Source organism: Capricornis sumatraensis, chromosome 13, assembly GCF_032405125.1.
Source record: "Capricornis sumatraensis isolate serow.1 chromosome 13, serow.2, whole genome shotgun sequence".
Taxonomy (NCBI): Eukaryota; Metazoa; Chordata; class Mammalia; order Artiodactyla; family Bovidae; genus Capricornis; species Capricornis sumatraensis.
The window spans coordinates 50,058,207-50,082,079 of NC_091081.1; the positions used below are offsets into that span (position 1 = coordinate 50,058,207).

At 39.3% G+C, this 23,873-nt stretch overlaps 1 protein-coding gene across 2 annotated transcripts in view; it reads right to left on the bottom strand.

Annotated features, from left to right (window-relative positions):
- SLC35A1 (solute carrier family 35 member A1) overlaps positions 1 to 18,710 on the bottom strand; it is a 32,183-nt gene extending 13,473 nt beyond the window's left edge. For both annotated transcript variants that reach the window (XM_068985248.1, XM_068985247.1), the window contains exons 1-3: positions 18,654 to 18,710; positions 14,343 to 14,520; positions 60 to 219 (exon numbers count right to left, since the gene is read on the bottom strand). In XM_068985248.1, the coding sequence (XP_068841349.1) occupies positions 60 to 219; positions 14,343 to 14,520; positions 18,654 to 18,669 (354 nt within the window). In that variant the 5' untranslated portion in view covers positions 18,670 to 18,710. The remainder of the gene's footprint in view (positions 1 to 59; positions 220 to 14,342; positions 14,521 to 18,653) is intronic.
- Positions 18,711 to 23,873: the final 5,163 nt, after the last annotated feature.

Genomic DNA, 23,873 nt, shown 5'->3' on the forward strand with positions numbered 1-23,873 from the left:
AATCCTTTCACCATAAAAACATGTTTTTTAAAGATTCTGCACTTTTGATTACCACCTACCTGGTACACCGCTGCATCCAGATTGCTCAGAGCTAGAAAAGCCATGTTGTTCTGCACAGCATACACTAAGGAAGGCACACTCAACTTCATCAGTTCCTTGGGGCTCCCCAAGACATTCTCTCTTAAAGATGCCTTGAATCTACCCAGATTTCCTGTTTCTCTTTGAAAACAAAAAGGGGAAATGAGAGGAGGTGAGGAAGAAAGTGAAAGGTCATCCTGTTAGATACCATCACAGGTAGGGTAGCTACAATGTGTTAAGTTCACTGATAGAATTTAGCAAACTTAAGTTTATTTTTAGAATTTTTGACTAATTTTAGATTTATTAAAAGAAATATACCAACAATAAGTGGAAAACAATTACAATTTCTATTTGGGAAAATGACAACTTGGTTTACCATCATCCACCTCTGGTCAAAGCTCCAGAGGCTTCTAGTATATGAAGTTATCAGATAACAGGAAACCAGAATTGCTGATATTACCCATAAAATATTAATCCCTGCCACTTTAACTGAAGTTTACCCCGCTTATTTTTTAGATTAATCAGACTGCATATCCATTTTAAACAATTGTAATTACAATAGATTTACATTGCAAACAAAAGAAAAAAGCTTTAGTACTTAAAGAAGTTACCTGAGATTTAATTTATAAATATTGACCTGCATCACTCAATGAGATAGGAATAGGAATTGAGTGATGTAGGTCAATATTATTTGTAAACTAATTCAGTGTTTGTGCAATACGGTGGACAGTAAATCTTTAGATAACCATATTCTCATAAAACTCAAGTATGTATCTATATAACTTTGCAGGAAATCTGAATAATTAATACCAGTAAAGGTAAACTATATCTACAATGTACATAAAGTTCACTACTTGACTGCATATTGATTAATGCATGCTCTTAATTATTCTTATTTTTCTGCAAGAGGAACTATTAATAGCTAATCTGATTCATACTTTCCCCTGCTATAAATCAGCTCATTTATTCCCTGAAAATACATACCAAAGGAATACTTTTATAAGCATCAACACCAAAAAATGTTACATCAAGAGGCTCCTACCTACAGCTCAAAATATCCTTAAGAGGACCATAATGCTTCGTCGGGAAGACCGATCTATGTCAACTCAAAATGAGCCTCCAAATTTTTGGTTAACATATTAGAATCAACAGTCACTAACTGGGTATTTTCATATTAAATAGGGCAAAAATAATTACCCAGGTTCTGAGAGGGAGCAAAAAGTCCATAATGTTGAACCGACTACTCATGCCTTTTCACCACAGAACACTACAGCCTCCAAGAAAATACTTAAGACAGGAAAGTTGGCCTGGACCACAGAAACACAAAATGTCCTTAGTTACAGACCGTCTGCTGCCAAATTCAATACACTCCACACCACAATGGGAAACCCTCATGCTGAAAAGTAACACACACACAGCCTAGAGAGGACAAATGCCGTCCAGAAGAGGGAGAGAATACAAGAAAGATGACTGTACTGGGAAAATCTACATAGAGATTTCCAGACACCTGAAGTTTGGCCCTTTAAACCTTTAACATTCTTTTTTTTTTTTTTAACACAAATCTATTATGTTCTATATAATTCTCCACATCTTAAAAGAGTATAAAGAAAAATTTCTCAAATTTCCCGTTATAAAACTGAAGATAAAAAAAAGATTAAAAAGAATCACAGAGGTCCAACTCAAAGAACCATTTTAACAGGTGATATATTAGAAAACATAACTGAACATTTTGTCATAATTCTAAGAAGCACCTTATGATAGAAGAAATATAAATCCTACAGAACACTGCTTTCACTGAACCATTACTTTATGTCCTTCCAGAATACTTACTTTTCTACTGATGTGTCTTCAGAGTGGTTCCCTAAGGAACTCCTGAAAGATAGGTACCAGTTTGTACCCATCTTTTATGTTCTACTTCCTTTCATGTCTATTTATCTCCCATATATGATTCCTCAAGCTCTAGTTTAGTGGCTATTTACCCCTCCTCTAATCCCCATGTATGGGCAATGCCACCCCACATCCACTCCATAGAGATACTCTAAACCCTCAAGAGTATCAAGTGAACTACTGGCTATCCAGAGACCAGAGTTGGTCTCTATCACTGACTCTCTTGCTCTGCATGAATATGGGCTGCTTAGAGATCTGATTGCTTCTTCTATTAACCACCATGCCTGCAACAATAATCAGGGTTGCTGTGGCACCTTTTCTCCATGTCACTTTTTCTTATCACTTCTACACTTGTCAGCTTTCACATCAAAAGAAGGGCTGTGAGACACCACCAGTCAATCTGAATACTCCACTTCTTCAATGTGGCAAACCAGCAAAGTATGGTGTACTGTGTCCTTCAGGTCTGTGGCTCCTTATTAGATCCTTTTTATTGGATCTTTTTTCTTGGATGCTTAGGAATTACTACTTCTTCACTGCCAAGAAGGCTTTAGTATCTTTTTCTGGTTTCTTCTCTAATTCAGATATTAGAGAAGCCAAGGTCTGCCAGAATGTTATTAGTTGAAAGCTCAAGCTTCACCATAGGATTATATCAATATTATGTAATTATAACAAGACATTTGGAAATAAGTTACAAAAAATAGCAGAGATTGCTAGAAGAACTTGTAAAACAAAAGCTCAAGAATAATTAATGACATTATATAGTAAAATAAAGGTCCATATAGTCAAAGCTATGATATTTCCAATAGTCATGTATGGATGTGAGAGTTGGACCATAAAGAAGGCTGAGCACCAAAGGATTGATGCTTTTAAACTGTGGTGTTGGAGAAGACTCTTGAGAGTCCCCTGGACTGCAAGGAGATCAAACCAGTCAATCCTAAAGGAAATCAACCCTGAATATTCATTGGAAGGACTGATGCTGAAGCTCCAATACCTTGGCCACTTGATGCAAAGAGCCAACTCACTGAAAAAGACCCTGATGCTGGGTAAGATTGAAAGCAAAAGAAGAGGGTGGCAGAGGATGAGATAGATTGCATCACTGACTCAACGGACATGAGTCTGAGCAAACTCCGAGAGATAGTGAAGGACAGGAAAGCCTGGTGTGCTGCATTCCACGGGTTCATGACGAGTTGGACACCACTTAGCAACTGAACAACAACAGTAGAATAAAGAGACTTAAGAGGTATAACAAAGAATATATGGGAATCTTAACACACAGAAAGTTTTAAAGGAAGAGCTGAAATAGTTCAGTATGAGATTAAATCTTGCTTAATTTTAACATTAAGAAAACAGCTCTAAAACTTACAGTTTTACTCATGAAAGTTTATATATATATATACACACCAATGAATCTTCCAGAAAACACTAGTTTTACTGTTAAGCAGACAAAGATAAATGATCAATTTTAAATATACTACAGCCTTGAATATACTAGTGAAAGGAACACATAAAAACCAAAGGCCATTTTTTCTTCATTTTCCCACCCTGATATTTTCTTGGAAATCAAATCCCATGCACTTTAATGAGTACATTGTGCTAAAAACAAATTTATTGAATTTAATTATATAAATGACATTATGAGATAAGAGAAAGCATGTCTAAAATCAAAAAGCATATTTAAAAAAAATAGTCTGTCCCATTAAATTTACTGTTTGATTTTTATCACTGGAAAAGAATCTATGTTCAACCTCTTGTTACCTGAAGAAATGCTGAAGCTCCGTGTTGATTGTAGACAGATTCTGCTGCTGCGTATCCCCCTAAATTTCCTACCAACCAGCTGAAACCAATTCTTTCTGATCTATGTTTGGTCAAAAGTAGGCCTCATTCTTCCACCTCCTGATCTGACAAGAACTACTAGGAGACCTAAAATCCTTGGCTAGGTTACCAAGGCACTGTGCAAAATGGAATAATAATGCAGCACAAGTTACTCATGAGCTTAAGAAATTTCAGTTTTGCTTACAAATTTCTTATCTGCAAAGTTAATCTTCATTCATTATTCTAGGTAATACTATGAAATAGTAAAATAATTTTCTCCAGTCTTATATGGATAAGTAGTTCAAAGATTTAAGATGTATTTATTACTAGACACACCCAAAGTAATATGTATATTTACACATCCTTCCAGGTTTCTTTAGTCTTTACAGGCTGTGGTGGACAGCAAATAACAAAAAGCTGACCTTGTTCTAAGACAATGTGACAATGTTTGCACTTCCTTTTTCATATCACAAATGACAGATGTAAATCAAAAGTGTTAATTTTAGTAGTAGCTATTGCAGAGTTTAGTAAAGCTAACTAGCAGTTTTCCTGTGAATTGTTGTAATTATTTTATGAACCTAAAACATTTTTACATGTATTTGTGTTATGTTTCAACTGGATTATAACTTAGAAATCAATAGCTTAACATTCAAATACTTGCTTTTGCATCACACTGCTAAGCTGCTCCCCTCTCCACAAAATAGGATGTTTATTTCCTTTGCCATATGAGAATGGTCTGACATAATTCATACATATGCACAACAGTGTATATTAAAAAATAATTATTACATCTTTGTTTTATAGTTGCAGAAGGCTAGATACAATCCAAATGTCCATCAATAGAAACTGGTCTATATAATACATCTGTATAACAGAATACCACACAGCTCTTAAAAATAAGACAGATTTCTATGTATGGACATGGAACCATCTCTAAGATAAAACATTTAAGTGGAAAAAAGTTAAAAAGCAAAGCACAGTGTAAACTTTGTATGCACACAAAATTACAAGCACTGTACATACATACATGTACATGCATTTTAGTCACATGCCCTAAAATTCCCGTCAGACCATGTAAACCTTAAACCTTATTTATCAAAGTAAGGTAGAGTGAGTGAGTGAGTGAGTGAGTGAAGTCGCTCAGTCGTGTCTGACTCTGCGACCCCATGGACGGTAGCCTACCAGGCTCCTCCCTCCATAGGATTCTCCAGGCAAGAGTACTGAAGTGGGTTGCCATTTCCTTCCATCAATTCTTCCCCCCGTCCCCATTTTTTTGCAGTTCTAACTTATGATAAAAACAAGTATAATTTCATATTCCAGAAATTACTGAAACTTAAAAGTAAAATCAAACAAACATGGTGGAAAACTCCAAATTAATTACAAACAAACAAATCAAAAAGAAGAAACAAACCTGTCGGGTTTTTTCATGAATACCAAAATAACACTGATGGAGAAAAACAGAACTAACCCAAGTATTCTAAAACACAAGTCTTTTTACTGTATGCTCCAAAACTAAATGCAAAAAGAACTACATACAAATACTGAACTTTAGTTAGTAGGTTTGCTTTTCCACAGCTGTGTTAGAAATTCTGAGTCTACTTATTATATATTCTAGGACTGAGCAAATAAGTAAATATCTTTAAGATAATGAAAGTCAAACTTACAATCATTGGAAAAGAAAATACAGAAAAGGGGGAAGTTGTAATGAACTCTGTGGTAGTGGGTCAGAATTGCAGGTATCAAACAATATATAACTCATAGTTATATACATACATATATAGAAATGGAGTAACAGATACATTTAACACATGTTACCCAGCTCTGTTTACTGAAAGGACCCAGAAGTAATGATATCCCTCCAGTACCAATGTGCACATCATGCATCCAGATTCTGGTTTCTAAATACCATCCTTGTAAAAAAGAAAGGTTTCCTAGAGAAATGTATGATTTCAGGATTGGGGCAGGGAATGCACCCTTTGTTATGCTAAAAGAAACTACTCAAAGATTGGTAAGAATATGAGAAAGACAGAAGAAGGGAAAAAAGACACACACGAAAAAAACGGGGAAGCTTGAGGATGATCCCACTGTCCAAATCTGGACAATGTGAGCACAGAAATAAAGAGTGATAATAATGGATTCCAGCCATCATAATAAAATAATCCATGACTCTACACTGAGAGTGAGAGGTGGATGGAGGGAGTGAAGGACAGAAAGAAGGAAAAGCTTCTTAGAGTACAATGTGTGTGTATGTGTTAGTTGCTCAATCGTTTCCAACTCATGCAACCCTGTGGGCTGCAGCCTGCCAGGCTCCTCTGTCCGTGGGATCTCCAGGCAAGAATACTGCAGTGGGTTGCCTTGCTCTCCTCCAGGGGATCTTCGACCGAAGAATTGAACCTGGGTCTCCTGCATTGCAGGCAGATTTTTTACTGTCTGAGCCACCACGGAAGACCCTCAGAGTAGAAGGCCAACCAATCAATGTGTAGAGAGTGTTAGAATTGGGAAATTACCACTTGGAAACATCAAATCAAAAAATGAAGAGAAAGAGGAAATTTACCTAGTTTCAAAATATCTCTCCATAAGATACTTATTAGTTACAAAGAGAAAATTGGTGACTTTATTTGGAGAAACACAGCAGGCACTACCTTAATCAAGAAGTCAAAGTTAAATCACCAGTAATGGGGGCAAATAGACATTATGTGCTTCTTGATAAGCTGCACTGAGAAGCAGTATCACTTCTGTGATATTCCTAACCAAAAACCTAATCATAACAAAGCATTCAACAAACAAACTGAAGGATATTCTACAAAGCAAATGGACTATGCTCTTTAACAGTGGCAAACACGTGAGAAAAAAAAAAAGATGGAGGAACAGTCTCAGGTTACAGGCAGCTAGAGATAAAACTAAAGTGTGATTATTTTACTATTAAAGGACACCAGTGGGCAACTGGCAAAATTATCTAAGGCCTGTGAATTAGGTAACAGTATCACGCCAATACTAATGCCTCAAATTTGATATATGTGAGTATGTACGAGAATGTTATGCTTTTTAGAAAACATGCACTGAAGAATTTAGGGACAAGGGCATCTTGTATAAAACTTGCTCTCAAACAGTTCATAGAAACTTTATACACACGTACAAATGCACAGAAATAAAAAATATGATAAAACACACATGGTAAAATGTTAACATCTGGAAATGAAAACTTAAGAAAACAAAAAATAAAATTACTGAGGTGTCTAACAATGCTTATCTTTGCCCTGGCTAATCACATAATAGCTCAATTATTTCATTGTTCTAAAAGACTAATAATTTGAAAAGCAAAAATCAGGAAACTTTCTAATGCTGTCCCTGCCAGTCACTTTCTAGGGATCTTTGGCAAATTAAAACTTCCCTCAGCCTCAGATTTCTCATTACAGAAGATGAAATAATACCTAAGGCTAAAACAGTGGAACAAGAATCAAACGAAAATAAGCTGTGTTTACCTGTGTGTCTCCCTCACCTGTTCTTAAGCGGAGAATGTTTCCTTAACACCTTTACTCTCTGGCAGCCTGCCACTCTCAACAGCAACAATCCTGACTGTCTGAAGACAGCAAGAGCAGTTGCTGCAATCTTAAAAGAGGATGTTTGGCACTTTACATAACACATTTTGACAGTGATTAACAGCCAGTATTCCACAGAGTGGTCACTTCCTTTCCAAAGAAAAGCAGTTAGATATATGCTCATTGGGTTTTCAAAAATTTTTTTCTCAACAGACACCCAAAGAAGTATTATTCTTTGGTTTTTCTAACCAAATTTCAACTTACTATACATTACACCAATAGTGCTAAAGTGCTGGCTAGTGTTCCTTAGTGCCAGAAAGTTGTGGTGTGCCTCATGGAGAAAACACATTAGATAAGCTTTGTCTAGGCATGAATTACAGCACTCCTGGCCCTGAGTTGAATGCTAGTAAGTCAACAATACATATTAAATGAGATGTCTTTAAACAGAAACAAGGTTCTATGGTGATCAGCTGATGAAAATGTTGTGACCAGAGGCTCACAGGAACCTATCCCTGCTCCTCTAGGAGCAAGTTCAGTAATCACTAATTTAGCGTTGGTGGGAACTACTGAGATAGTCATAATCAATTGTTTATCCAAAGCCATCACCAGTCCTGTAGCTTCTACTTTTGAGAAACAGAACCTTCTCTTCACTGACTTCTCTTCATCACACTGTCATCATGCCCACAATCCCCAGGCTCTAATAAGCTTCTTTACTCCCAACTCTTACACCCTTCTTGCCCATTCTCCTCAAAGGAGTCAAAGTGACTCACCATAATATGGGTCGCCTTGTTAGTCCCTGGTTTCATCCTTTTGGTGATTTCCTAATGCACTTGAGATAAAATCTGAACTCCTTCACAGGCACACAGTTCCTCTTGATACCCTGCCCACCTCTCCTGCTTCATGTTAGTACCACTCGACTCTCACAGCACTCCAGTGATCTGCTGCTGTTCTTTAACACACTGATCTCTTTACCTTCTCTCTGCTCTTTTCTTGCCCATCTTCTGCTTGATCTTCAGGTCTGTGTTAAATATAACTTCCTCATATTCAAATAGAGACCCCCCTCTTACTTATTTACAGCATCCTCTATTTATCCTCTGGTGACTCAGCAGTAAAGAATCCACTTGCCAAGCAGGAGACATGGGTTCCATCCCTGGGTCAGGAAGATTCCCTGGGGAAGGAAATGGCAACCCACTCCAGTATTCTTGCCTGAGAAATCCCATGGACAGAAGAGCCTGGTGGGCCACAGTCCATTGGGTTGCAAAAGAGTTAGACACGACGGAGCGACTATGCAACAAACTACTTATCCTCTTAACACCACCCACTGACTATTCATTTGCTTAATATCCAGTTCTCCACCAGACTCAAGCTCCATGAGAACAGAACAGATCTTTTTAATTTGCAGCTCTATTTCTTACATCCTGAGAAGTGCTGAGCAAATAGCTGAGGCTTGATAAATGAATGAATCTGACTATCACACTACATCTTTTTAGCAATATATTGAAACAAAGCATGACTATTTAAAATGTTTGTTTAGGACTTCCCTAGTGGTCCAGTGGTTGGGACTTCGCCTTCCAATGCAGGGGCCAGGGGTTGCATCCCTGGTCAGGGAGCTAAGACCCCACATGCATCGCCAAAGCATAAAACATAGAAACAGACAAAAAAAAAACCACACACACATAAAACAGAGGCAATACTGTAACAAATTCAACTTTAAAAAAACCAAAACATAAAACAAGCAATATTGTAAAAAAATTCAATAAAGACTTTAAAAATAGTCCACATCTAAAAATATTTAGAAAAAAAATGTTTGAAGGTAGTGAGACACAGATTATTTGGACATGGCACTGACACATTTCTCTTTAAGTGAACTTAATTATAAGCAAGACGTTAAGACCTTTTAACAACTGTCCTGAGTCTCTGCCCCCATCTCCACACAGTGTAAAATGATATGTACTTTAACAAATTAGCCGACAGGGAGGCCTGCTGCTGCTAAGCTGCTAAGTCACGTCAGTCGTGCCCGACTCTGTGTGACCCCGTAGACGGCAGCCCACCAGGCTCCCCCGTCCCTGGGATTCTCCAGGCAAGAACACTGGAGTGGGTTGCCATTTCCTTCTCCAGTGCATGAAAGTGAAAAGTGAAAGTGAAGTCGCTCAGTCCTATCCAACTCTTAGCGACCCCCATGGACTGCAGCCTATCAGGCTGACAGGGAGGCCTGGCATGCTGCAATTCACGGGGTCGCAAAGAGTCGGACACAACTGAGCAACTGAACTGAACTGAAGCATACTACTGAGCAAAGAGCATTACTGGAGAGGCCATCCTAAGTAAGCGGGGCAAGCTCTGCACACATAGAAACAAGTGAGGTTCTGGAGTTATCAACTCGATAGTTATTGCCCTTTAACAGAATGTAAAGAGTGGGAAGAAGCAAATAAGCTTTTACCTCCTTTAACAGTTTTTTCCATTGACATGGTAGTTCACTTTTTTCCTTTTCTGTCATTATCTAAAACTTTCCAATCAAAATTTAGTATTATCTAATTTTTACATTAACTTAGTTTTTTGGAACATAGCGAAAATGTATTAATCATGAAGATATAACTTTTCCTTTTTCTTCTCAGGAGATTCTCCAAGTTCTAAATCTTTAGTTATTTCTAACATAATTCTTGCACATTCTCCCACAATATCCTGAAGTCGTCATCCTTTCTCTCAGATGATAAAGTGTTGCTTCTACTTTGAAAACAAAGTAAAAAAGTCCAATGTCATGTTTCTAGCTTTATAGAAGGAATTAGTTTAACATCACGTGGTAAAGCATTTTCAAACAGTATAAGTTCAAAATTATGAAATCAATCTGTTTCTTATGTGTACCAACAAAGCAACTCCTAAAATTTCTAAGTAATAAGTACCTTCTGATATTTAAAGTCTCTCTATCACAGCAAATAAAGCACTGACATCCAACCTGGCTTTTTTTTGTTGTTGTTGGACAAACTAGTTAACATCCTAGTTGCCTTTGATCCACTTTTTTAAAATTACTGATTTTAATATGTATATAAAGAAATTACAGCATAGAAAATATCTGGAAAATCTACTTTGCAAACTTCACACAACTGCATCAAAAAGATAAAGTTCTAGGCACTTTCACATGTTCCAACTCTTAACTGTTCGATCATAGTCCAGCCATCTATTTTATTCACCTTTTCTATATTCCAAACTGCTTCAGGTGAACCGTTATAAGCTAGTTGTCCTTTCAAGATCTAGAATCAACTTGCAACGTTTTCACTGGGTATGTTTCCCACACAGCTCTGATTTAGTTTCATTAGCAACTGTCTCATGACATATTGCTGGATAAGCTGAAGAAGTAATACACAATGTCCTTCCACTTCATTCTGCAGCTATCAACCTGTGACTTAACATTGTAAAATAATTCTTTTACTATTTTACCATTCCAAGAAATTAACGTTTTCACAGATGCCCTCCTTATTTGCTCCAAGAAATTCTGTCCTACCAACGTGTTTTGAATAACCACATAATTTGCCAACATGTTTCTCATTAAAAATTACGTTTGCTTTAAAATCCAGTAATTTCAAATTCATTTCACTTCTTTCATGCTTTGTAATTTTTTTTTCCGAGTGTTTTTTCCCACTTGGAAACTCCTTGTGTTTTAAATGATTTTTCTTCACAGCCAAACTCTTGCTAGCCATGTTATGTCAAATGCCAGCCATTAAAACTCTGTCTCATAATTCTTTACTTTTTTCGGATTGTCCCTGGTCTTGTGAACTCTGCAGGTAATGTTTATAAATGAGGCTCTACGTTATCCTGGGCTTCCCTTGTGGCTCAGCTGGTAAAGAATCGGCTTGCAATGTGGGAGACCTGGGTTGAATCCCTGGGTTGGGAAGATCCCCCAGAGACAGGAACAGCTACCCACTCCAGTATTCTGGCCTGGAAAATTCCGTGGACTCTATAGTCCATAGGATCACAAAGAGTCGGACATGACTGAGCCACTTTCACTTTCACTGCGCATTATCCTGGTGACATAAACAGCCATCTGGTTATTGATGATGATGACAATGAAGTTCAGTACTTGGTTTCCCACAGTTGTTGTTTCAACACTATTATCTAACTTATCTGATGAATTCTTGGAAACTGTTCTGCTTTTATATTAATTTCAAAGAAAGTTTTCACAAAACAAACTTCAACTGACCATACCCATAACACTGAAGAGCTTAAGAATACGAAATACTATACAGCAAGCAATGCAAAGCTGAGAAACCATCAAAATAAGACAAAAAGTCTAAGCAGTGGGCTGGCAGGACACTAGCCCAACTGCAGACTTAAACCAAAGGCTTCACTGCTTTTTAACAAATTCTTAGCAGTTACAAAACAACTGAACCATGATTTGATCTTACTTAAGCTTTAAATAGCGGATTCCATGCTTAACAGTCCTATTTCATTCCTGGGTCATAATTTTTTTCTCCCTAAGGAAGCTGGGGGATAAGGAGAAGAAATGTGCTCCCTGTGCCTCTTTTCCACTATCGCCATTTTTGTATTAAAAGAAGTTAAGCCATAAGATTTTTATTAATTTATTTACTCCTAAATTGGTGGTTGTTCTGGCATTTCAAATATAGAGATTCTTGCCTTTGGAACATTGCCTTTTAAAGATACAATGAGGCCTCTCCTTTACCTGACATTCTCCAGAATAGTGGAGCCAAATTTCCTTAAAAATGGATCTTGTTAAGTAAGAAACCGTAAACGCCTGAGATTTTAACCTACTTGCAACCCAACAAGTTAGACTGCCACAAGTAGCTCTGTGCAATGTTCCAAAGGCAAGAATCTCTATATTTGAAATGCCAGAACCACCACCAATTTAGGAGTAAAGAAACAAGTAGCTCTGCCTATAAGGCAAATCTCAAACACAGATTTTCTATTAAAGCTTTCCACTGTCTAGCCTCAAGTTATTTTTCTGTTCTTTTCTCCCTCTCCACACCATTTTTAAAATATTTTTTTCAGATGGATTATTTGTAATCATGCATGTGTTTTCTAGTATATTTTCTGTCTCTTCCACTAAACCTAAATTTGAAGCAAGCAGGAACCATATCTATTTCATTCATTCCACAACATCTATTTTATTTATACTGTATCTATTTCATATCATACCAAGTCTACTTCTACGGTGGTTTAGCTGCTCTGCTGCTGCTGCTGCTAAGTCACTTCAGTCATGTCCAACTCTGTACAACCCCACAGACGCCAGCCCAGCAGGCTCCGCCGTCCCTGGGATTCTCCAGGCAAGAACACTGGAGTGGGTTGCCATTGCCTTCTCTGTTTAGTCGCTCAGTCCTGTCCAACTCTTTGCGACCCCATGAACTGTACAGCCCACCAGGCTCCTCCGTCCATGGGATTTCCCAGGCAAGAATACTGGAGTGGGTTGCCATTTCCTTCTCCAGTCTATTTCTATATCCAGCACCTATTATAAGACTGTCACACAGAAATCACTTAATAAATATTTGTTAAATGAAATTTAAAGTGTTTAAATGTAATTTAAACCTATACACATCCTATTCTTCACTGCTTCTTACGTTCACCAGCCTACATCTTGAAACCTATATGAATTCACTTGTCCACATGACCCAGGTGAGTCCCCATCTCGTACATCTTTCCCAAGTATGGGGCCTGGTGGTCCAGTGGCTAAGACTCTGGGCTCCCAGTGCAGGGGGCCTGGTCGATCCCTGATTGGGGAACTAGATCCCACGTGCCACAACTAAGACCCGGCAGAGCCAAAAAAGTAAATTTTAAAAAAAAAGGTTAAAAAAACTTTTCAAGTAATTTCCTACCAGATTTTAATTCTCACAACTCTGTTTTTTCCAGTTACAAACTGAAGAAACTATACAATGTAACTCTAAGCTTGCCTTCTTTTGTTTGTCTCATTTCTTTTGTTACTGTTTTCTCTGATCCACAGCCTATGGCTATTTTCCTCTATCTTGAATGTACTCTTACCCCTGGTTTTATAGACACAGTGTCCAGAACTTCCCTTTGCATATATTTCCCACTTTTCTTTACTGGTGGTGAGAAAGTCACCTGATTTTTATTAAACTTAAAATATTCCAGTCTATGAATATAATGTGGGAAATGAAAATAGACAAGTAAAAAACTGCTGGGCTTATGGGCAGCACTGAAGACTTAAAACGTGAACTTTAAAAAAAGAAAAAGAAATAGAGAAACTGAAGTTTAGGAGAAGAAGAGAAGCTAAGGGATATATGGAAAGTCATAATCCCAATGAGTCTAGGACTAAAATTAGGTCTGTATCACTCCAAAGGCACTATTCTCAACCCCGTCTTATATTGCAGCCTTGCTAAAACAATTTTCACCCAATATTTCTGATCCAAAGCCCCCAGTGCTACCACATATTAACAGCATGATCGTGAGGAACCTCAGACACTGCACAGGTAAAATAAGCGTAATTATCATACTTACCTAAAGAATGTATTAAGACCAAATGAGATAAGCAATGAAAAGCACTTAGTACAGTGTCTAACAATTAACATAGAAAATACTAAAGAAATGTTAGCTATTATGATCGCTTTATTCCTCTATAACAGAAGTCAGCACATTTTCCGTAAGAACCCTATAGTTGTTTAGGCTGTGTGAGCCATACAGTCTGTGTTGCAACAAAAACAAGCAGAAAACTGGATTAACCAGTGGGCCATAGTTAGCCAACTCCACCTGCTTTACGGTGGTTTTTCAACTTTGGCACCACTGATGTTTGGGGATGGAGACTTCTTTGTTATGGATTGCTGCCCTGGAGGACACGGCATCACAGGATGTTTATCAGCACCCTTGACCTCCACCCGCTTGATGTAAGTAGCATCCCCCAAGTTGGGTCAACCAAAATTATACCTCCTGGGGAGCAAAAATGACCTGAGCTGAGAAAGCTTGCTCTAGCGCAATCAAACATATGAAGATATAGCTTGAATTTTCTAACAAAGAACATAACTGAGTATAAAGTAATAATTTAATACACTAAAAAGTATTTATACTCACTTAGCTAAAATGCCCACACTTAGCAATAACTTTATAACTTCTGTGATACACACGGCTGTGGTTGAAAAGTAGAGTTCTTTGTCTGATGTCCTTGTGTATCTTAAAGCTATGGTATAAGTTGCAGCCACCAGGGTCATCACTGCCAAGCAGTATAACTTGAATAATAAATTGACATTTTCTGGAAAATATGTGCAAAGATATTATTTAATAGGCAACATTGTGTATATAAAAGTTAATCAGTGTTATACTTCAAGATGCTTTCCAATTTCAAGCACAAAATACATTAAAAAAATTTTTTTTCAAAACAGTGCTCTCTAACTACATGAAAAGAAACAAACACACACACACAATACACAGCTGACTTTCAATATCAACTGGTGAGGCACAGATTTTGTTCCTGGGGAGGGCTCAATTGCAAGATATCTGGCTTAACTAACTCTGATTTAGGATGTTACAGATTACACACTTTATATATCTTTATAACTCATACTTGTGAAAGCAAAACATGATGGCAGGATAAAAACAATAACAGCAATGTATATTCTAAACAGAGAGACAGTAGGAAGAAAACAAAAGGAATAAGTGAATGACAAAATAATACAGAATTTTATAAATTACATCCAGCCTCTCATTTCACAGCATTATATGAAAGATAACTCATAACACACACAAAAGAAGAGTATTAAGAGTGAAGTTCTGTAAACCTGAAATCCAGGAAATATAAACTTCTTATGAACACTCAATTTAAGTACTTATTGTAAGTATATCTGAGCATCAGCCATCACTCAGGCACCAAGGCCGGTCCACCAACTTCAGTAAAACCACAAGCAGTGGGGAGCCAGGTCTCCTTCAGTACTCCCAGCCCTGTTATGAGACAGCCATCACTTAATACTCAAACTATTTCTACTTTTTTACCCACTTCATACTTCCCTCATCCCCAGCAATATTTAACCTTCTTTCAAATCTTCAGGCACATGTTAAACAGGGATCCACAAGTTTTTTTCTGTAAGGGCCAACAGTAAATATTTTAGGGTTTTTAGGCCACGAGGCAAAATTAAGGATATCATGTAGGTACTTAGGTGACAAGAGAGAAAACATATTTTCACATTTAACTTATATTTAATTGGAAAAATTCAAAATATAATAATAATTAAGTACAATGCTTTCTTGTATTGAGAAGACGGGAATTCTGGGGGTGGAGGTGGAGGCAGGTAACATTATGCTTCACTGGTCTTCAAAGTTGGTGTTCCATCAGATCAACTGCAAACGTTCATCTGTAAAAACCTTTCTTAGCTCACAGGCCATAAAAAAACAAGTGATAGGCTGGGTTTGACCAATGGGCCATACTTTGACAACCTGGGTTAAGAACCAGAGGGACAGAGGTTGCTCTGGGCTGCTACTATAACTACATTACATCTAAGTATGCTTCTTAACTACTTTGGAAGCCTAACCACAATTCAAAGGTGACTTGCACAGGAAAATAAAAGTTTCAAACAAATAATCTTTATTATGGTAAGGTGGAAACTTACTAGGAAAACAGGTTCTTCAATATAAATATTTTTCCCTGGGTGAATTAAAGAATTATTTGCAAAAGGCAGAACAGAAAAAATAGAGCTTTTCTCTGCCTAAAGTTTCAATCGATCTTGAGGACCCAAAAGGCAATGTTAATGTAAAAGAGATTGAAGGGCATCACTGTAATACTTCACTTGCCCTAAAACTCTCCTACACAAAGAGGAAATGTAAGACAAAAAATAAACAGCAGTACAGGAGAAAGCATTTCCTATCTTCTTGATCAGGGGTGAACAAAGTACATTTCCTCTCATTCTTCTATGATCTGAAAGCTGAGAATAGGTTTACATTTTTAAATGGTTGGAAAAAAGTTTTTAAATAACCTTTTGTGATGTATGAACATTATATGAAATTCAAATTACAGTGTCACAAAAAAAGTTTTATTAGAACATACTTATATCCTTTGTTTCCAAATTATGTATGGCTATTTTTGCCCTGCAACAGCTGAGTGAGTAGTTATGACAGAGACCATCAGCCATTAACAGAAAAAGTTTACCAACCCACATGTCCTAGATTATCAATACTTTCATAAATAAGAGAGGTTAGGACTGCTAAACTAAAAACTATGTCAGCGATTATATAGGTTCCTGATTCCAAAACAACACAATGAATGGTTAAAATTTTGAAAATACACCTATTAGCATAGTGATTAAATGGGAATATATATGATATTCCTGAAAATACCGATTAAATAGAAGAGCAGGTAAATAAGTTTAGATATCTGTATAATGAAAGTGCAATTATTAGCAATTTCAGTTTGTTTCAAGGTAATATCACAAGTCCATACAGGGACTTCCCTGGGGGTGCAATGGTTAAGACTCCTGAGCTTCACTGCAGGGGGCAAAGGTTCAATCGTTAGACAGGGACTAAGATCCATGCGGTGGCAAAAAGTCCACAGCTCACCTGCATTGCTGAGTGGGCACAGTGGCACATCAGCACTGTTTTCTCCTTCTCTGAAAGCTCCCATTAGCTCCCACACAACCTCTGTTTCTATGTGGAGAATCCCACCACCCCACCCCGCAAAAGAAATTTACAATCTGGAGTTGTATATTTTTCTCAGTTATGCTGCTGCTGCTAAGTCGCTTCAGTCGTGTCTGACTCTGTGCGACCCCATAGACGGCAGCCCACCAGGCTCCCCCGTCCCTGGGTTTCTCCAGGCAAGAACACTGGAGTGGGTTGCCATTTCCTTCTCCAATGCATGAAAGTGAAAAGTGAAGGTGAAGTCGCTCAGCCGTGTCCGACTCTTAGCGACCCCATAGACTGCAGCCTACCAGGCTTCTCTGTCCATGGGATTTTCCAGGCAAGAGTACTGGAGTGGGGTGCCATTTCTCAGTTATAGTTTACTGTATTTTAGAGGGGACATTATTTGTAACACCTGAGAAGGTGGAAATTAGGAAGTCCCAGATAAATAAACCCTTTGTGAATATCAGGAAGTTCAGGATTGCAATTTTGTATTACACAGTTCTAGCGGACATGTAAGATTTATCACACGACCCAGGCACAACAAATATGTATTGGCAATAAACCTAATCTGTAAATTGAGCAACTATTTCAGATTATTTGACTTAGGTAATTCTACAATTGCCTTCACCATTCACCTTGCTATTTTCATTTCATGTCAATTATCAAAATAATTCTACTTTTTTCCTTTATTTCGGGTACTGCTATAAAAGACTCTTAAAGGTGGGCTTATTTGAAATGCGAGAAGCATATGCAATTGCAGACAATGCCCCTGAGCAGGGCTTGAAGGAAAACGTGGCCTCTCCAACCAGGAAAATAATTCGCCACCCACGCAGAAAGGTATTGTTCAAATATTTGTTCAACGTATATTCAGGGGTGAAGCCAACAGCTCTATGGAGGAAATGTGGAGAAGAATCCGGGTGTTGCCCAATCTCTCGTAGCTTCACCATCCAGAAACTCAACTCCGGTTTTAACTTATCCCATTCAGCAAAGCAAACGAGCTGCATAGTTAATGATACTTACACTCAGGAAAAGGCAATTAGTCATCAAACATTATTACTCTAATGAGCTATCCCTGGGGAAGGGGGAAGGGGCAAGGGCAGGGGCGGAGGATGGATATCACCCTTCCCACATTCAAGTGTTCTTTCTAACCACATAACATTCTGGAGAGTAACTGTTAACAACAGCTTTCTCCGTCTCGTCACATTGCAAGGCTGTTCTCCTGCCCCAAAGGATGTTTTCAGTGTCTGTTAGGTGGACTAGCCGCTGCTTAGGTTTTGCACCCGGAGCATACCCTTAAGACTCGGAGCATCCCAGTGTAGAAGTCACCGCGGAGACCGCAACCGCGGTGACCCCGGCCCGCACTGAGACCTGTCCTGCCTCCCGCTGGGTGATGCGGCTCCAGCCCGGTCCCGGCGCACCGACCCCTCACCCGGTCTGCTACAGCCCAGGCCTGTCTGAATTCTGTTCCCACCTACTTGTCCAGGCAGCTGCGGTCTCCGGACGCCAAACCAGCTGGCCCTGAGTCCGCCCCCCGGGAAGGCAGCCGCAGTGGGAGGCTGGCTGCCCAGCGCTGCCCTGACCCGTGGCAGCGCGCGCTCAAGCCCGGGAGCAGCTCAACACAAACCCCTGATCCCCGACGCCCGGGCCTACCCCTCGGAGACCCGAGCCCCGCAGGCGCGGAGGATGCTCGCCCGCAGACAGATGCAGACAAGCGCTGAGGCTCGCTCTGCATAGCGCCCCCGACCCGGGTTCCCCAGTCCCGCCGGGCCCCGGCCTCACCTCTTGGGGCTGCCATGGTTCCCCGACAGCGCCGCGCGGAACTGACCCGCACCCCCTCCGCGCGCGCTGAGGGCACCGGGGACCGCCTCCTGGGGTCATAGAGACGAACCCGCGCGGCCTAGAGCGCCCCGCCAGCCGACGGGCCGCGGCTTCCCGCCCAGCCAAGCACCTGGACTAGCTTCACGAATTCCACCGCTGCAGAAAAGGGGCGGACCCGGATGGAGAAGAGACCGGTACCGCCCAGTTTCTGTTGACAAGCGCGTAAAACTTAGGTTCCACAGCGCTCTTTTGTAAAACTACAACTCCCGGCCGGCTAAGGAGGCTGAGTCGCGAGAGCCGAGCGTTGCCTTCTGGGAGCTGTAGTCCTCACCAGGTGATTTGGCGGCAAATAGGAATTGGTCTTCGATTTAAGGATTCTGGCAAAGCTGTTGTAGATCCTCCCAAAACCCGGAAAGTAACAGAAACTAGGCAACTTCTGTAACTTGCATTAACTTCCTCACTCATTAACTTCTGTTGTTACCTCTTATTTAAGCTTATAGTTTATATTATATATTGTTCAAAGTCTGTGGCTGTGTCCTCATCGTCAGCATCATCTTTGATTATATTTACCTTACCGGACATTCTAATTGCACAATCTTTGCTTCAAAACCTTAGGCATATCAACAGGCACTGACTTCAACCGCTATAATCTCCACGATCACTGAAGCATGTTAATTGGCATAAGCGATATTAGAAATAATTCAGTGTCAAATGGTTTTCAAGATATGTGGATTGGCTAAAAATACTGTTGTATATAAGTACCTCCATTCTTATAGGAACATGGGTACAATATTCTGAGATGCCCAGCAGCCTACACCTTCTGTAGCATGATCTTTCCCCTACATGACTTTCAGACTTAATTGAAGAAAGTAGGGAAAACCACTAGACCATTCAGGTATGACCTAAATCAAATCCCTTATACAGACTAGAAGCGACAGATAAGATTCAATGGATTAGATCTGATAGACAGAGTGCCTGAGAACTAAGTGGACCGAGGTTCATGACATTGTACAGGAGGCAGTGATCAAGACCATTCCCAAGAAAAAGAAATGCAAAAAGGCAAAATGGTTGTCTGAGGAGACCTTACAAACAGCTGTGAAAAGGAGAGACGTGAAAGGCAAGGGGAAAAAGAAAGATATACCCATCTAAATTCAGAGTTCCAAAGACTAGCAAGGAAAGAGAAGAAACCTTCCTCAGTGATCAATGCAAATAAATAGAGGAAAACAATAAAATGGGAAAGACTAGAGATCTCTTCAAGAAACTTAGAGATACCAAGGGAACATTTCACATAAAGCTGGGCACAATAAAGGACAGAAATGGTATGAACCTAACAGAAGCAGAAGATATTGAGAAGAGGTGGCAAGAATACACAGAAGAACTGTACAAAAAAAGATCTTCATGACCCATCATGACCACTATGGTGTGATCACTCACCTAGAGCCAAACATCCTGGAATTCAAAGTCAAGTGGGCCTTAGGAAGCATCAGTACAAACAAAGCTAGTGGAAGTGACAGAATTCCAGTTGAGCTATTTCAAATCCTAAAAGATGATGCTGTGAAAGTGCTACACTCAATATGCCAGCAAATTTGGAAAATTCAGCTGTGGCCACAGGACTGGAAAAGGTCAGTTTTCATTTCAACTCCAAAGAAAGGCATTGCCAAAGAATGCTCAAACTACCGCACAATTGCACTCATCTCACACACTAGCAAAGTGATGCTCAAAATTCTCCAAGCCAGGCTTCAACAGTACATGAACCATGAACTTCCAGATGTTCAAGCTGGTTTTAGAAAAAGCAGAGGAACCAGAGATTAAATTGCCAACATCTGCTGGATCATGGAAAAAGCAAGAGAGTTCCAGAAAAACATTTATTTCTGCTTTATTGACTATGCCAAAGCCTTTGACTATGTGGATCACAACAAACTGTGGAAAATTCTTAAAGAGATGGGAATACCAGACCACCTGACCTGCTTCCTGAGAAATCTGTATGCAGGTCAAGAAACAACAGTTAGAACTGGACATGAAAAAACAGACTGGTTCCAAATAGGGAAAGGAGTACATCAAGGCTGTATATTGTCACCCTGCTTATTTAACTTCTATGCAGAGTACATCATGAGAAATGCTGGACTGGATGAAGCACAAGCTGGAATCAAGATTGCTGGGGGAAATATCAATAACCTCAGATATGCAGATGACACAACCCTTATGGCAGAAAGTGAAGAAGAACTAAACTTTCCTGATGAAAGTGAAAGAGGAGAGTGAAAAAGTTGGTTTAAAACTCAACATTCAGAAAACTAAGATCATGGCATCTGATGCCATCATTTCATGGCAAGTAGATGGGGAAACAGTGAAAACAGTGACAGACTTTTTTTTTTTTTTGCTCCAAAATCACTGCAGAAGGTGACTGCAGCCAGGAAATTAAAAGACACTTGCTCCTTCAAAGAAAAGCTATGACCAACCTAGACAGCATATTAAAAAGCAGAGACATTACTATACCAACAAAGGTCCATCTAGTCAAAGCTATGGTTTTTCCAGTAGGCATATATGGATATTTCTCTATAAAGAAATAAAGACTATAAAGAAAGCTGAGCACCAGAGAACTGATGCTTTTGAACTGTGGTGTTGCAGAAGACTCTTGAGGGTCCTTTGGAGAACAAGGAGATCCAACCAGTCCATCCTAAAGGAAATCAGTCCTGAATGTTCATTGGAAGGACTAATGCTGAAGCTGAAACTCCAATACTTTGGCCACCTGATGTGAAGAACTGACTCACTTGGAAAGACCCTGATGCTGGGAAAGGTTGATTGCAGGAGGAAAAGGGGACAACAGAAGATAAGATGGTTGGGTGGCATCACCGACTCAATGGACATGAGTTTGAGTAAACTCCAGGAGTTGGTGATGGACAGAGAGGCTTGGCATGCTGCACTCCATGGGGTTGCAAAAGGTTGGACACGACTAAGTGACTGAATTGAACTTAAGATCATTTTATATATATATCCTATTAACATTATTGCAAAATTTTTCATTCCTTATTAGCATCACATTAATAGGGGGGAGTGGGGCTTCCCAGATAGCTCAGTGTAAAGAAGGCAGGTTCTATCCCTAGGTGGGGAAGATCCCCTGGAGAAGGAAATGGCAACCCACTCCAGTATTCTTGCCTAGGAAACCCCATGGACAGAGTAGCCTGGTGGGCTACAGTCCACGGAGTATCAAAAGAGCAGGACTTGGCAAATAAACATGACTTAGCAACTAGACAACAATATCAGAAGGAACTCACAGAAGGAGACCATAGTTTATATAGTGAGACATTTGATTAATCTCAGTTCAGAGCAATGTTGAATCTTCCTTCCCTCTGCCTGGTTGTATGTGTGCTGACTGGTGCTGATCACCTCTTCTTGTAATTGGTACAGTTCTCACTTATGCAATTATTCAGTTCCCTGCTGTATGTTCTTATACATACTCATATACACTTAAAAACTCACATCTGTACTTGAAATTAATTGTAAAAATTAAAAATATTCTATCATATTTATTTTGTTCTATATTGTTTTATATGGTTTATTTCTCTCCTATTTTGGAGCATCATTATAGTCTCAACTTACTTCAATTAACTATAATTATTCTTTGGACACTCAAATTGCTGCAATATGGACCCTATAAGTCCACTCCTTTCTTTAAATCTGCAGAAACTTTTTGAAACATTTTTGATTTCTGACAACAAGGTCCCAGGTTCCAGGCCAATCTTGATTTTTCCCTCTTCTAAGCCATGGGATCAACTGCACTTCAAGAAACTATGGTTCCTTCTGGGGGAGAACAGTATTACACACACACACATTGATCATAATTAGGGTGGTGGGTAAAATGCTTTAGAGCTAGTTTGTGGCATTTCTGGTTCACATAATGTAAATTTTCCTTCTTAAAATTTTCATTGCCTGCAAAGGCTCCATTACCATGAGCCTTGACTAGATTCTGATGCCTTTTGTCCTAACATGATCAGCCCAAAACCCACCAGGGACAAACCTATAGTCAGATCACGTCAGGATGATTGGTCCATTCCAGTGAAGGAGACTGCACATCAGAATAACTGTAGGAGGTCTCGGGAAACAAAGGAAAAGACAGTTACAGAATCTGGGGGAAGGATGGACTTACTGTGTATGTTTGCTCAATCATGTCCAACTCTTTGCGACCACATGGACTGTAGCCCATCAGGCTTCTCTGTCCGTGGGATTTTCCAGACATGAATATTAGAGTGGGTGAAATTTAAAAAGCAGTACTTTGTTAGATTCAAAGAAGGGCTGTGTGTGAAAAACTCAACATCAGACCCGAATAGTCTCAGGATCCTGTTTCTTGGAAACTCCAAAGTTACTATATATGTGTACTGTTACACTCAGGAGTCCCCTAAATGAAGGCTTTGGAACTAGGTTGGAAACTGAAGCTGCGTCGTTGGATCAAAGTGACTTAAATCCTTCAAGCAAGAATAGAGTGTTTCATTGTTACTGATACAGTTTTCACAGCAGTGTTCCTAGTAGTGTGTGATTTTAGAGAACAAAACTTTTCAGTGAATTAGAAAGTAGACACTCAAAAAAGGGGGATGTTATTATACTTTACAACTGTAGCATATTCTTGAGAGATATATTATTTCCTGTTAACTTTGAAGCTGGAATTTTTTTATTTCTCATCCCAGCCCAGTGATGGCCAAGCAGATATTTACATTCTTAGTTTAAGGTAATTTTTACTTTCTCATTTTGAATTATCCTAAGTCTTCCAGGACAAGTATCAGTTCAATGTGTTTCTTTTATGTATGTCTAGTTTTCTGTACAAACCTTGGTTAGAGCAAGGAACAGACATCTCCGTCATGTGAGCCATAAGATCATTTGCCTGATGATGAAATAACCTTACAGCAGCTGTTTCTCTTTCCATCTGAGACCCCAATGATTTTTCTGATTGTCACTATCACACTGAAGTATTTGTCTCGATACCCTGTCACTTCTATCTCTGCTTAGGTATCAGAGCTACCCTGCTGCTGCTGCTGCTGCTGCTGCTAAGTTGCTTCAGGCATGTCTGACTGTGTGTGACCCCATAGACGGCAGCCCACCAGGCTCCGCCGTCCCTGGGATTCTCCAGGCAAGAACACTGGAGTGGGTTGCCATTTCCTTCTCCAATGCATGAAAGTGAAAAGTGAAAGT